This window comes from Schistocerca gregaria, chromosome 1 (genome assembly GCF_023897955.1).
Source record: "Schistocerca gregaria isolate iqSchGreg1 chromosome 1, iqSchGreg1.2, whole genome shotgun sequence".
Classification (NCBI taxonomy): Eukaryota; Metazoa; Arthropoda; class Insecta; order Orthoptera; family Acrididae; genus Schistocerca; species Schistocerca gregaria.
In genome coordinates this window covers 196,799,313-196,815,958 of record NC_064920.1, presented here as the reverse complement: position 1 = coordinate 196,815,958, position 16,646 = coordinate 196,799,313, and the positions used below count along the sequence as shown (strand labels likewise).

At 40.5% G+C, this 16,646-nt stretch overlaps 1 protein-coding gene across 4 annotated transcripts in view; it reads left to right on the top strand.

The window, feature by feature from the left end:
* LOC126336544 (zinc finger protein 184-like) overlaps positions 1–16,646 on the top strand; it is a 167,985-nt gene that overhangs the window by 31,769 nt on the left and 119,570 nt on the right. For all 4 annotated transcript variants that reach the window (XM_050000367.1, XM_050000377.1, XM_050000386.1 and 1 more), the window contains one exon: positions 8,199–8,363. In XM_050000367.1, coding sequence (XP_049856324.1) covers positions 8,199–8,363 — 165 coding nt within the window. The remainder of the gene's footprint in view (positions 1–8,198; positions 8,364–16,646) is intronic.

Sequence of the window (16,646 nt, the reverse complement as noted above, 5' to 3'; positions counted from 1 at the left end):
ATGAAGACAACGAGTTTGTTAGTTCTCCTTCAAATATTCAGCAGGCAGATGAGTCGTCTGATGATGATTTGAGTGCCAAAGAAGTTCCTGAAGAGTGCAAGAGTTCACACAGTGTCACAGAAGGTGTCAGACCATTGCTTTTTCGGAGACCAAATTTTGTTCCAAACTCATCCACCAAACATTAATTAACGTGTTGTAGAGGTCAGTGACAAAGAGGTGCGATCTGAGTTGCCTATTTCGTGTATCATTCCCATTTTCTTACTAAAATATTTTCTTTTTAATTCTAGAGTCCTTCACCAATTGGAACTTCTGCTGAATATTTCAGTGAAAAGTTTTTTGAAGAGGCAGTGAACTATACAAATATGTATAGTGTTGCAAAAACAAGGAAATCCCTAGGGACTACAGCTCATGAAGTGAAGGTGTTTTTTGGGATAAATTTAGTGATAGGGTGCATAAGGTATCCTAGGCTACTCATGTACTGAAAGAAATCTATTTCTTTATCAGATATTAGTGACACTATGTCTAGAGACCTGTTCCTTGCACTCAGGAATAATGTGGACTTTGTTGATACTATAAAACCATCTGAAGAGGCTAAAACCAATAGACTGTGGAAAGTTCAGACAGTGGTTGACACAGTAAGATGATGATGTCACAGTTTGCCTCGTAGCTTTAACTACTACAGTATTGATGAGCAAATGATCCCTTTTACTGGGTGTTGCAAACTGAAACAATATGTTAAAGGAAAACCATGGCCTGTAGGTCTTAAAAACTTTATCATGATCTCAGCATCAGGTATAGTGTTGGATTTTGAAATTTATCAGCGGGCTATTACACCTCTGGGTGATAAGTCATTAGGATTGGGCTCTTCTGTTATTTTATGACTAACGCAGACTCTCCCACAAGGAAGTTTTGTTTATTTTGACAGGTACTTTACCACAATTCCTCTCTTAGCAAAGCTGAAGGAGAAAGGAATTGAGGCTACTGGCACAATAATGATAAACAGAATTAAGAATGTTAATTTGAAAGAGGGAAGAATGAAAAGAGGAGAGTGTCATTCATATGTTAGAGCAGATGAAGCTGTAGTAATTACTGAGTGGCAGGACAGTCAGAGGGTCGTGATAGCATCCACTTGTGCTGGCATTGAGCCAAAATGTAAAGTTCAAAGGTGGTGTAAGAAGGAGGGTCACTATCTTGATGTAGATTGCCCTTTTGTAATTCAGCAATACAATGCCAATATGGGTGGCGTAGACATTCATGACCAGCAGGTTGAGTGTTACCGAACGGTAACAGAAAATGGACACTCAAGTACTTGCTGCATTTCATAGACCTTTCAGTGGTCAACTGCTGGTTTCTCTACAGAGAGCACTGTCGTGAAAACCAGACTACCAAAAAGAACATTATGGATCTATTGCAATTTAGAATGTCTGTAGCTGAGGCTCTTCTGTCATGTCCAGACAGAAAGAAGAGAGCTGAAGAGTCTGAAACACCGTTAGATGATACGTTAAGTACTTCCACAAAGGCAGAAGTTTACAAACCCCATCCGAAGCCAGGTTTTGTCACCACAGACATGTTAGTATGAGCGCTGCAGTTCCAAAACAAAGACAAAGTGCATAAAATACAATCAGTACTTATGTCTTGCAAAAGGAAAGGATTGTTTCAAATTATTTCACGAAAAGTGAAGCAGTCTGAGCCATGACTTTGTGTTACAAAATAAATAAAAAAAATATTATTAATTTTTTTGCCACAGAATATGATTTGCAATCTATGTAACATTTTTTTTGTAATAACTAATAAATAAAAGTAATGAAAGAGTAATTTTTGATTCATAACTGTTCTCCAGGTAACTTATAATATCAGACAAACAGCAGGAAGTCAGAGAAGAATTTTGGTGAAATAAAACCTGACCCTCGTGATTGTGCTAGTTGTTTTCCTCCAAAAATTTTTATGGAAGAGTTTTTTTTATTATTTTTCACAGTGTCTACAATGCCCAAGTATACAGAGAATTCAAATTTATTCACCATTTAAAAAAAAAAAAAGTGTTCAGGGTGGAAAGGGGTATGACGTCCTCCATGCAAAACAGCATGTATTCTGTAATGTAATGCAAACTTTTCTCAGATGATTTTCTGGAAGCTGTGGATCAAGACAATCTGGTAGATCTTGTACGTCTTGACTTCAGAGAAGCTTTTGATTTTGTACCACATTAATGAATGTTTTTTAATTAGAGCATGACCATATGGGGTATCAAATGAAATTTATGAGTGGGTTTGAGGGATATCTTGGTAGGGAGGATGGAACATCATGTCTTACGTGGAGTCATTGACAGATGTAAAAATAGCTCCAGGGGTGCCATAGTGAAGTGCGTTAGGATCCTTGCTGCTCATTTTGTTTATTAACAAACTGGCCAACAATATGAACAGTATCCTCAGAGTTTTTGAAATGATGCAGTTACCTGTTATGAAGTACGATCTGAAAAATGCTGTGTAAATGTACAGGAAGATCTCGATAATATTTCAGCGAAGTGCGAAGGTTGCAGCTTGCAGTAAATTTTCAGTTAGGTAAAATGTGCACTAGGGTAATGGGGAAAAAACATAGTGCCCTGTGACTACAATATCAAGGAGACCATTGGATTGGAATTGGCCAACTCATACAAATATCTTGGAGTAACAGTTTGTAGGTTACGAAATGAAATGATCACATGATCTCAGATGTAAGAAAATAGGTGGTAGACTCTGGTTCATTGGTAGGATACTGAGAAAATAAGATTAGTTTACAAATAAATTGCTTGCAAAAAGGAAACCTGGCAGCCCTTCCTTTGTGGAACGTGTGCAAGCGGGACAAACTGGAGACATTGATCATATAGAGAGACTGGCAGTACGAATGGTCACAGGTCTGTTCAACCCATGGGAAAGCATAATGGAAATGGTGAAGAAACCTCAATTGGCAGACATTTAAAGATAGACATTAATTATCCCACTGAAACCTATTTATAAAGTTTCAGGAACTTGTATTAGTGAGAATCTGTGAATATATTACAGCATCATATGTAACATTTCTATGGGTACTGTGAAGATAAGGTTAGATCAGTTACAGCATGTGCAGAGAGAGACATTTAAGCAATTTTCTGCCCATGCTCCATATGACTTCAACAAGAAGAGACCCTAATCTAGGGTGCAGTGAGAATGTGATGCAGTTCAGTTCACAGTGGTTTGTTGAGTATTGATGTACTTGTAGATGTTATGACTTATCCCCTTTTTTGTGAAGAAGGTATCTTAGTGTTGACATCCATCCTTTGCAACTTGCTCATCTTCTCACATTTTATTTATATTACGTCCCTGTTCAGTGATTGCTTTCTCATTTGCATATTTAAAGAGTAGTGCATTGTGCCCATCATCCCCATGAACTTTATTAATCTTAGTTATTTATGCTGCTCCCAACCTACTCCACAGTAGGTTCTTCTGAGTCTGGATTTGGTTATTTCTGATTGTTGTTGAACATCTCAGGTAGTGTTTTTACAGTGTAGGAGCACTTGAGCGAATGTTCTTGGTCAGTATCTGAATGTTTTCCACATCAACATATGCTACCTTTCTTTCCTTGTTCGTAGAGCTAAGGTTTGGGGGACCAAATCTGCTGAAGTTAATTTTGAATGTTCTGTAAAAGTTTCTGATGATATTCTAAAATTTTCTGACGTTACCAAGTTGAGCATTGGAAATTCGAAGATGTATGATAATAAAAATATCCACGGGTGTACTGCCGGTCTATAGTGTCCAACGGGCACAATATTTCGGCGATCAAACATGTCGCCATCATCAGGTGAACTGAGGGACTGAGCTCCTTTGAACGTGCCGGCACGGAGATCCGTACGCTATGTCTGCTCAGGGGGAACTGGGGAGAAACTCAAGAATCACGTGTATGATAATAGTTTTGTTTGGAACACTTTATAGCAGCTCTTTTGGTGTGGTAACATTTCTAACTTCCCTTGGGCTGTTGTGTTAGTCACTTGGTGGGGGCATATGCATTGTTTGCTCCTCTAAAGGAGACTGTGAAGAGTCTACAGTTCTTGGAACTACAGTCAGTAATAGCTCCGGATTTGTTTATGGATTATAAAAGCATTTTCTTACTTGTATTTTCATATTCTTTGCTTGGCTTTTCTGCCAAGATCCAATACTTTCCGGAATTAAAAGCTATTTCATCCGTATGCCTGGTCTCTTACAATGCTATTGTAATTATATGCTGTTTGCTCAGGGTGTCTATAAGGTATTTCAGTTTTCCTTTTTTGGCGAGTAATGTAATGTTGACAGTAGCAGAGTATGACATTTGTCTGTGGGAATGCCCCAGAACATGTTAGCTCACTGACAGTTCTATGACAGCTTTGGACTGTTTACTATTCTAGGGCACAATTAACCAACTTTCCACCATGCTGAATCAGATAATATCTGTTGGAGGCCAAACAAGTGTGTTGACAGGATTTCAATTGAAGTAGTTAGTCCCAGAAGTGGCTCAAGATATGTTCTGTTTACTCTTGTGTGGCTTCTCTAGATGTTCCTCTCACCCATTCCTTTACACTGGCTTGAGACTGGCAATAGCACTGCCGGGCTACTTAGTCAAACCAGTAGCACTGCAGACAAAGCTTCATAAAGATAAATATTTGTACAAGGCTTGAATTAATAGGTTTAAATACTGTGTGTGTGAATGAGAGTGACTGATGGTACATCAGATTTAGACAAGGTTTTTAGTTTATTGATATATAGTTTCTTTGTTTGTAACAATAGCAGAGAAGGAAAGTTGCTACTCACCACATAGAGGAGATGTTGAGTCACCATAGGCGCAACAAAAAGATTCACAATTAAAGCTTTCAGCCATTAAGGCCTTTGTCAGCAGTACACACACACACACACGTAAACACAACCTGCACACACGTCTGCAGTCTCAGAGAGCTGAAACCACACTGTGAACTGCAGCACCAGTGCATGATGGGAGTGGCGACTGGGTGGGGGTACAGAGGAGGCTGGGGTGGGGAGGGGGAGGGATAGTATGGTGGGAGTGGTGGACAGTGAAGTGTTGCAGTTTAGACGGAGGGCAGGAGAGAAGGTGCGGAGGGGGGAGGGGGTAAGTAGTCGAAAAGAGAAATAAAAGAAATTAAAAGACTGGGTGTGGCAGCGAAATGACAGCTGTGTAGCGCTGGAATGGGAACAGGGAGGGGACTGGATGGGTGAGGACAGTGATTAACGAAGATTGAGGCCAGGAAGGTTATGGGAGCGTAGGATGTATTGCAGGGAAAGTTCCCACTGCGCAATTCAGAAAAGCTGGTGTTGGCGGAAAGGATCTATATGGCACAGGCTGTAAAGCAGTTATTGAGATGAGGGATGTCATGTTTGGCAGCGTGTTCAGCAGTTTGTTGGTGGCCGTTCATGCGGACAGACAGCTCGTTGGTTTTCATACCTACATAGAATGCAGCACAGTGGTTGCAGCTTAGCTTGTAAATCACATGACTGGTTTCACAGGTAGCCCTGTCTTTGATGGGATAGGTGATGTTAGTGACCGGACTGGAGTAGGTGGTGGTAGGAGGATGTATGGGACAGGTCTTACATTTTGACCTATTACGGGGGTATGAGCGATGAGGTAAGAGATTGGGAGCAGGGATTGTGTAAAGATGGACGAGCATATTGTGTAGATTTGGTGGACAGCAGAATACTATGGTAGGAGGGGTGGGAAGGATAGTGGTCAGGCCTTATCTCATTTCAGGGCACGACAAGAGGTAATCGAAATCCTGGCCGATAATGTAATTCAGTTGCTCCAGTCGCGGATAGTACTGAGTTACGAGGGGAATGCTCCTCTGTGGCTGGACCATGGGACTTTGGGAGGTGGTGGGAGGCTGGGAAGATACTGCACGGGAGATTTGAGGATGGGAGGATAGTTATGGTCAATGAAGAATCATAAGGAAATGCAATCCGACAACAAAGGAAGTAGGTTACAGTACGCTTGTTCGCCCACAGCAGTGTGGGATCTGCACCAGATAGGGTTGATAGAAGAGATAGAGAAGATCCAACGGAGAGCAGCACGCTTCGTTACAGGATCATTTAGTAATCGCGAAAGCGTTACGGAGATGATAGATAAACTCCAGTGGAAGACTGCAGGAGAGATGCTCAGTAGCCTGGTACGGGCTTTTGTTAAAGTTTTGAGAACATACCTTCACCGAAGAGTCAAGCAGTATATTGCTCCCTCCTACGTATATCTCGCGAAGAGACCATGAGGATAAAATCAGAGAGATTAGAGCCCACGCAGAAGCATACCGACAATCCTTCTTTCTACGTACAATACGAGACTGGAATAGAAGGGAGAACCGATAGAGGTACTCAGGGTACCCTCCGCCACACACCGTCAGGTGGCTTGCAGGGTATGGGTATGGGTGTAGATGTAGATGTAGAAGGCTTCAGTGAGACCCTTGGCATCTTTAGAGAGGGACTACTCATCACTGCAGATGCGACGACCATGGGTGGCTAGGCTGTACTGAAGGGACTTCATGGTATGGTATGGAATGGATGGCAGCTGTCGAAGTGGAGGTATTGCTGGTGGTTAGTAGATTTGATGTAGACGGAAGTACTTATGTAGCCATCTTTGAGGTGAAGGTCAACATCTAGGAAGGTGGCTTGTTGGGTTGAGTAGGACCAGGTGAAGCAAATGGGGGAGAGGTTGTTGGGGTTCTGGAGGAATGTGAATAAGGTATCTTCACCTTCAATCCAGATAGCAAAGATGTCATCAATGAATCTGAACCAGGTGAGGGGTTTAGGATTCTGGGTTTTTAGGAAGGATTCCTCTAGATAGCCCATGAATAGGTTAGCCATACGATAGTGCCATGTGGGTGCCATAGTTGTACCGTGGATTTGTTTGTAGGTGATGTCTTCAAAGGAGAAGTAATTGTGGGTGAGGATATAGTTTGTCATGGAGACGAGGAAGGAGGTTGTTGGTTTGGAATCCATAGGGTGTTTGGAAAGGTAGTGTTCGAAGCCATGGGCATTAGGAATGTTAGTGTACAGGGAGGCGACATCAATAGTGACGAGCAGGGCACCATGTGGTAAAGGGACAGGAACTGTGGAGAGTCGGTTGAGGAAATGGTTGGTATCTTTTATATAGGTGGATAGGTTCCGGGTAATAAGTTGAAGGTGTTGGAAATGGAAATCATGCTAATAGCCACACTGCTTAGTACAAAATTGCTGTGACTTTTGCTGGAAATGCATCAAAAATATTTTTAGTGATATTAAGACGAGAAAACAAATTAGATGCTAAATGTTATGCTCAACTTACTTTTAGAGGGGCTACACTCACATTTACAAAAAAAAAGTAGCACATCTGTTAATTCTTTCAAGACAGTGGAAATAGGTTGTTCCACACATTCTTTCTGTCACTTTAGGTAATTGCTTGTTATGTTAACAGGAGTATTACATTAATGACTAGTGTTTGAGAGTATATAGCACGTCCAGACTTATCATATATCAGTTCATTTAAAAATAAACTGCCATTTTCTTTATTCTTCCCAGTAAACCAAAAATCTACTATGTAATGCCCAAGTAGTTAATCTTAAGAAATAGATTTGAAAACTGAGAATACTTATTGACATTAGCTGTAAATTTTATTAGTGACACACACAAATTTGTGCCAGAGTGGAACTCTCAACATGGAAGTCCTGCTTTTCGCGAACGGTGATCTTTACCATTTCAGCCACCCGTACACATCTCCTTGATCCATCCAAATGTCTATATGCATGTCATGTTGTCCATATACCCTATGCTTGCACCTTTCACTCCCCTACATGAAGACAGAATTTTTTTTATTTTTGTTACTAGCCCATGTAGGCATATATACCAATGATTAGGGAGGAGGGGGTGCTGTGTTCCTTCAGACATGCATGCATTGTGCGCTGTTAGGTAATGTACAAACACTGTATAAACACAGACATTGTGTAAATTAACTAAATGTATAGGGCAAAGAAAATTGAATTTAAATTCATCAGCATAGCTGCAGTTCACATAATTGCATATCCACTGATAAATATTTTATATTGGAGTTAATTATTCTTAAGCAAAAAGAAATAAACTATTAAAATGATATGGAAAAAAAGAGCTTGCAGAATTGTGTATAGTGTAGCAATATATTTATGATATTAATCCTCTTTCTTTCCTCTTGTTTCTTGATTAATACAGGAAACTACAATAAAGCAGGAGCCCCCGGATGATTATGGGAATGACGATGATGATATTTTGGAAGAGGAGGAAGAAGAGGAGGAAGAGGATGATGATAGCATGACTGAACTCGTTGATGATGCTGAGAGTGTTTCTTCCTGTGAAGATGATAGAAGAATGTATTCAGTAAGAGCCTTTGTAACAGTTTTGCTTCGAGAAGTATTGTACATACTACTATTATTTTTCCATTGTGCCTGTTGCTCATAAGTGTTGTGTGCTATAATATTACAGATGAAGTTACAGAACACTTACGAAATAATCTATTTTTCTTTACACATAAATTAAGTAAATAATCACAATCACATTTAGAGAGCTGTTGTTGAGGAGGTAGGCAAAATTGCAAAGTTGATTTTGTTGAATTTTTTGCTATAAAATTTATTTAAAATAATCAGTGGAAGCCAAATGACATACTGCAGATCTTTCAAAGCAACCCCTAACAGTCAGATGTCTTCAAAGTATCACTGCAAGCTGCTGTATTGTCACATGAGGACCACGATCAAGTTCAAATCCAGGAGCAGGGTTGTCAGTGAAATACAGCACTTACCACTGAAAGAACTTTTATCATGAACACAAATGTACAGCCAGGACAGAATGGAATTAGTGGATGTGGAATGCAGCTGTTTAGACAAACTTAGAGTATTCCAAAAGGCTGGTTTTATAGATTTCTTTACTTATTTTTATACGAAAGCAAATAGATGTCAACTGCATCCTCCGTATGAAGCCCTACTATTGTCCATGGGTGCAGATTGAACATGGGATGTTCGAGGAACCAGACGAGCCACTTGTTGATCATTAAACTTTGATGGGAGGGGCTTCCTTCACAGTGAAGGTGATGAAGCAACACAAAGAGCATGCGAGGATGTGCCAGTACTGTCATACTCTACATTGTGTAGTGTCATGATTAGTGTCACAGGCTGGAATGCTCCAGGCCACCACTTAAAACCCAACCATCAACAGTTATTTATTATTTAGTATTTTTCAGTTCTGGAAGGTTCCTCAAATATCTCATGTTTGTAATGTTTGAATATTCAATGTATTAACTAGAAGTAGTAATTAGGCTCGTTGCTAAGAGCTATTTAAAAAACTGGCCATTCTTTCTTCATCAGTGGAGTGCATATTATGGTAAACATTGTTATCTATTTCACTAATAGTTCTATACACACACATGTACCAAGAGCCAGTTTGGATTTACATTCACCAGTAAAACAAATGAAAAATTTGAAACAGCAGTTTCTATTAGGTAAGAAAATTGTATAATAAACTATATTGTCCTGAACATGAAGTCAGTGTCTTAATAGCTTAATCACCTCATTTGGTTGGTCCTTATTATACAAAGTCCTTCAGTCTACACACAATTTGCTTGAGATAACTTATAAAACATCATTTTACTGTCTATTGCAGTGCTCAGCAAGGACACCTGTTGATGACTTCTGGGCCTTAAAGATGCTACTATGCCCCTTGTGCTAATTCCAGTCTGTTCAGAAAAGTGACTCAGGCTTGCAAATAATGAACTGTACTCTTTGTATGTTTTTCTGTTCTTCCCTCTGATCTGAAAAACTGAAGCCTCCTCCCTCCAAATGAGGAGTTAGACACTGAACTCAGAAGAATGACAAGACATTACTATCATACACTTTAGATCTTAACAAATGATTTTCATATAAAAGCAGTAAATTGTGATTGTGTATTGAGATGCAACAGGGTGCTGTAGTTAACCTTTGTGTATTATGCATTATTTGCCGAGAATGCCTTGGCTGCCCTTTTGAACAGATGTATTGTAGTAATATCTTTAATTTCCTTAGGAAATTTATTATACAATTTTCTTACCTAATAGAAACTGCTGTTTCAAATTTTTCATTTGTTTTACTGGTGAATGTAAATCCAAACTGGCTCTTGGTACATGTGTGTGTATAGAACTATTAGTGAAATAGATAACAATGTTTACCATAATATGCACTCCACTGATGAAGAAAGAATGACCAGTTTTTTAAATAGCTCTTAGCAACGAGCCTAATTACTACTTCTAGTTAATACATTGAATATTCAAACATTACAAACATGAGATATTTGAGGAACCTTCCAGAACTGATAAATACTAAATAATAAATAACTGTTGATGGTTGGGTTTTAAGTGGTGGCCTGGAGCATGCCAGCCTGTGACACTAATCATGACACTACACAATGTAGAGTATGACAGTACTGGCAGATCCTCACATGCTCTTTGTGTTGCTTCATCACCTTCACTGTGAGGGAAGCCCCTCCCATCAAAGTTTAATGATCAACAAGTGGCTCGTCTGGTTCCTCGAACATCCCATGTTCAATCTGCACCTATGGACAATAGTAGGGCTTCATACAGAGGACGCGGTTGACATCTATTTGCTTTTGTCTTCTTGATGAAGGATCATAATCCTCAACTATGTGACATATGACAAATGACAGGGATGCAGTACAACCCAGAGTAGCACTTCTCTTTCTTTCCCAGTAGTTCCACTTTTCGCATAGATGTAAAAAGTCATACCCAGTGTCCCAAGTTGTATATCATTGGCCAGTGCTTAGCATCATAGCGCTTGGCAGGCAGCGTCTGTATGTGAGCCAGCTGCCTTGCGTCTTCAGTCCTGGTGGAAAGATGTTTCACGTAGTCACCCTTACGATTAAAATGGGAACAGTGAGTTCATTGTTATTTTGCCCTGGCGACCACGTCTTAGAAAGCGTCTTGCTTCGCTGTATTGTATGCAAATTTCACGACACAGTATTGTACCCCAGTCTCTCTGTTTGACATCACTGTAGTGATGTCTACTAACGTCGTAGTAAAATGTTCTGTGAGGCCATTCATTTGTTGACCATCCTGTGAGTGATGATGCAACATGTACTAACCTTTGATACCAGTCTTGACTTGGAAAACTTTACCATGCTCAATGAACATCACATGAGATGCTAGATGCTTCAAAATTGTTTCTTCTGTAAGGGTCTTCGCAATTCCTGGAGCTTCAGCAGTCAACACAGCTTTGGTGATAGCATAGCTGGCGAGGAAGTCAGTGCAGACTGTTATCTATTGATTCACATTTGCTGTCTTTAGAAATTTCCACAAGAAGTCAATTCCATTTATTTGGGGTGGTGCTACTGCAGAAAGAAATGGTACCAGATACCCATAACGTAATTGTAGCATGTGGTTACATCATTGGCTTTCCTTAAAATGGCCCACATACTTGTTAACGGATCAGTAGAGACATGGCCAGTGATACGTGTGAGCTGCGATGACAAGGATCTGTTTACATCCCATTGGATTATAAAGTGAAGTACCGAAGAAACTGGTATAGGCATGAGTACTCAGATACAGATATATGTGGAAAGACTTAATATGGCACTGCAGTCAGCAGTGCCTATATAAGACAGCAAGTGTCTGGAGCAGTTGTTAGCTTGGTTACTGCTGCTACAATGGCAGGTTCTCCAGACTTGAGTGGGTCTGGACTTGGTGTTTTTGTTGGCGCATGAGTGACAGGACAGTATCTCCGAGGTAATGATGAAGTGGGGATTTTCCTGTATGATCATTTCATGAGTGTACTTTGAATAACAGGAATCCGATAAAATATCAGAACTCCAACATCACTGAAGCCAGAAAAAGATTCTGCAAGAACGAGACTGATGACGACTGAAGAGAATCTTTCAGTGTTACAGAAATGCAACCCTTCTCCAAATAGCTGCAGATTTCAATTCTGGGCTATCAGCAAGTATCAGCATGCGAACGATTCTATGGAATGTCATCGATATGAGCTTTCCAAGTTGAAGGCCCACTCGTGTACCCTTGATGACTGCATGACACAGCTTTACACCTTGCCTGGACCATCAACACTGACAATGGACTGTTGATGACAGGAAACATGTTGCCTGGTTGGACGAGTCTCCTTTCAAATTGTATTGAGTGGATGAATGTGTATGGGTATGGAGACAGCCTCATGAAGCCATGAAACCAGCATGTCAGCACTGGTCTGTTCAAGCTGGTGGAGGCTCTGTAATGGTGTGGGGCGTGTGCAGTTGGAGTGATATGGGACCCCTGATACATGTAGATAAGACTCTGACAGGTGACACATATGTAAGCATCCTGTTTGATCACATGCCTCCATTCATGTTCATTGTGCATTCTGATAGACTTGGGCAATTGCAAGAAGACAGTGTGACACCTTATGCATCCAGAATTGCTACAGAGTGGCTGCAGGAACTTTCTTCTGAGTTTAAACCCACAGTACGATGGGCATTTGGAATGTCCGTGCAAAGTCCGAGAGATGGCACCACTGGCACACATCAAGGTCAAGTTCAGTTAGTTAGCATCTTTGGAAAGAACGCACACCAATTTTCAGCCATATTGGTCTATTTCCTTGTGTTTGGCATTTGTGTGATTCAAGGAAGTCTAGTCATTGTCAAAAAAATGGATGAAAAAGAATTTTGTATGGTGATTAAACATTACTTTATGAAAGGCAAAACTCCTCAGGAGACTAAAGAGAAGCTTGATAAACATTACGGTGACTCTGCACCAAATTAGAACAGTTTGTAAGTGGTTTCAAAATTTTCGAATTGGCCACATGGGCACAAGTGATGCTGAACCTTCTGGACGCCCTGTGGAGATTACGACTCCATAAATCATTGATAAAATCCACGATATAGTGATGGGTGACAGAAGAGTTAAGGTGCGTGAGATTTCTAATGATGTGGGCATCTCGAATGAACAGGTACATAATATTTTGCATAAACATTTGGACATGAGAAATCTATCCACAAGATGGGTTCTGCGATTGCTCACGCTTGACCAAAAATGGAATTGTGTGAAGTGTTGCAAGGATGGTTTGCAGCTGTTCAGGAAGAATCTGCAGGACTTTAAGCATCATTTCGTCATTGTGGATGAAACACAGATACATTACTATACTCCTGAGACCAAACAATAATCTAAACAATGGGTTACCAAGGCAAAATCCATTCCTTCAGCCGGAAAGGTTATGGCGACTGTCTTTTGGTATTCACAAGGGGTAATCCTCATCGACCATCTGGGAAATTGTAAAACTATTACAGGAGTATATTATTCATAGTTATTGGACCGTTTGAAAACCCAGCTGCAAGAAAAATGCTGGCAATTGGACAGCAAAGAAGTCCTTTTCCATCATGACAATGCACAAGCACACACCTCAGCAGTTGTCACAAAATTAATGGAAGTAGGATTCCAACTAATTTCACACACCCCCTATTCTCCAGACTTGGCTCCCCCGGACTATTATTTGTTCCCCAAATTGAAGAAATGGCTGACGGGACAAAGATGTTATTCAAACGAGGAGGTGATTGCAGCAACTAATAGCTATTTGGCAGGCTTGGACAATTCCTATTATTCAGAAGGGATCAACAAATTAAGACAGCATTGGACAAAGTATATAAGTCCAAAAGGAGACTGTTGAAAAATAAATAAGGTCTACCCCAAACACGTAAGTAGTTTTTATTTTTTCATGGACTTTTCAAATGCCCTTCATGGATACGACAATGAAAAATGCACCACATTGTAGAGTATCTCAACGAATTTATTTATTTATCATCAATACACCTCTACCTGTGAACCTATGTAGCATGAAGAAAATAGTCTATATTAAATTTCTTGTCAAGTTCTTTGTATCATTTCCTCTGTTATTGTTGTAATCACATTAGTGATACGTAGTTGCAATGTAAGAATATCGTCCACTTTGGTTGCATAAATCAATTCATGAATCCCCACATGAAGAAATCGAGCAGCATAATGTCACATGAACATGGTGGCCAGGTAGTGGCTCCTCCGCGTCTGATCCAACACTTGGGAAATTTCCTATCCAGGAAATTGCAAACAGCCATTGAGCAATGTGGCGGAGCTCCATCTTGTTGAAAAATTATGTTGGGTTGCAAGTCTTGTATCTGAGGGTACACAAACTGCTCCAATATGTCACGATACACTGACCCATTCACTGTTTCTTCCGCAAAGAAAACAGTCCAACAGTCCTGTAGTGCATTAGCTCGCACCAGACGTTTAGTTTAGAGCTATCACAAACACGTTCAATGACAATGCGCAGATTTTGCGAACCCCAAATCTGAACATTATGCCTATAAACCCTTCCTGATAGATGAAAGGTTGCCTCATCTGAGAATAAACATCTTTCCAGGAAGCTGGCATCCATATCAATACGCTGCAGCATATCCGCAGCAAATTGTTGTCGGCATGGTTTGTTGTTTGGCATCAGATGTTGCAGAATTTTTTACACGTTGTAAGCACACATACGAAGACGCTGCTGAAGTACATGATGCAATGTTGTTCATGGTACATGAAGTTGCCTAGATGCATGACGAATTGACTTATGTGGGCTTCTGAGAAACTTTTGTCTGATGTCCTCCACTGTCTCGTCTGTAACTCCATAATGTAAACTGCCAGAATGTTTCAGAACACTTCCTGTTGACAAACTTCCTATACCGTTCCTTAATTGTTTTCACATCAGGTGGATCACATTCATACACAGGACGATAATTTATTTGCACAGTAATCGGTGATTTTGTTTCCGTAAACCATACTACTGCTTGCATGTGCTGCTGTGAAGTCGCCATTTTCACGTTATGCAACCATGCTGCACTCTGGCGTCAATGGTTGGCACTTCTGGTGCGGAGATGTAAATCCTTTGAGATGCTCTACAATGTGGTGCATTTTTCATTGTCGTATCTACTGTGGTTTTCCTCTCCTAGGTGCTTGAAATAAGGGACGTTTGACTTGGACACCCTGTACAAGTACCTTCCAAGAAGACTTTCCACATCACGAATTTGCCAAGGAGTCGGAAAATCTGTGACTGCTCTTTCTATTATTTTGGGTCAGGACACACTTCATTGCCATTTACTAGATGCTCTAAGATTTTTGTTTCTTGGACATTGAAGAGGCACTTTCCCAGTTCAGGCCGAGGCATGCAGTCTGAACACACTTTATTAGGGTTTTCAGGTGGTGTAGATGCTCTCTAAACGTCTTCTGGAGGGGCAAATGACAATGTCATTCAGATGACGATTACATATTGTCTGATTATTGGTCTAAGTGAGGTTTTTCCATCATATGATCGAAGGTAGCTGGAGCATTACACAGTTGAAATGACATAACTTTTTAAACCTCATCGAGGCCATCTGAAGCTAGGAAGGCAGTCTTTTCTCGCTCAGCTTTGTGAACCTAGATTTGCCAGTAGTCCACGCGCATGTCCGTAATTGAGAAATACTTTGCTCTTTCAAGCAGCCAAGGGTGTCATCAATGCTTGATGGTGGTCTTTCTTCATGATTTTGTTTAATCGTTTGTAATTGATGCAGAAACGCCATGTGCCATCCTTCACAAGGATCACAAGAGAAGACCAAGGACACTCTGAAGGCTCAATGATATGAATGCTGGCTTATTGGTGGATGATCTTCAGTGCTGATATGATGTTTTACCATAGGCCAATTGGTCTTTCTTTTCTCCACTAGATTTAAAATCATCCAAAAGCTGACACAGAATAGCTACCACTCATTGAATTTGTTCCTTAATCAGACCAGATTCCATTGGCAGTTCTATAGTAGCTTCACTCTAACCCTTCCCCTGTATTGTCTGAAGTGGTAGCAGAGCATGATTCTTCATCAGTTACACTAAGCTACCTTTCCTGGACTGGTTGAGCTGTCCTTAAGCATACACTTTTATGAACGAGTTGTGGCTGCCGTTAACAATCCAAAGTTCTTGATCACCTACACTGCTTACAGTCATTGCTGGCATGCAGATATCTTTTGGAGCCTGAGTAGCTTTTTGCAGTCAACAAAAACTTCACTGTTTAACTGAACATCTGGAAGTTGTCGTGATGACAGGGGGTGACAATGTCTTCAACAGCAAACAGCCACCCAGAACGGGTTTAAGTGTGATTGTTGGGATAGCTTCATTAATCTTGAACTCTGAACTTCCACAGATTGACTGCTTATAATGTCTGCAAGAAGTCTCATCCGAGAATATCATCACTGACTACATTCTGTTAAAATAACAAATTCAAAGGGCTGTGTTCTGTCATTGATTGGTATTCTACCAATACATGTCCCTATCGGCTGGACACATTTTCCTTGTGCAACCATCAGCACAATCATTGTCTTATCAAGGAACAGAGTCCTCTTTAACTGGTGATGATAAGCATTCGACATTACAAGAAAAGAGGGCCTTTAAGTCAACAAGTGCTCAGACAGGTTGACCATTGATGATGGTGTCGATACTTTCAGCCACCTTGCTGTTGTCCTTGGAGAATTTTCACGTGTGGTGTCACCACCACCACCACCTCTGTAAATGGTCACCTCACGTAGTTTTCCTAAATTAGGGAGCTAGAAAAGTGGCTGGCACCTCTTTGATGATGGGAGTGGCTACAGAATGTT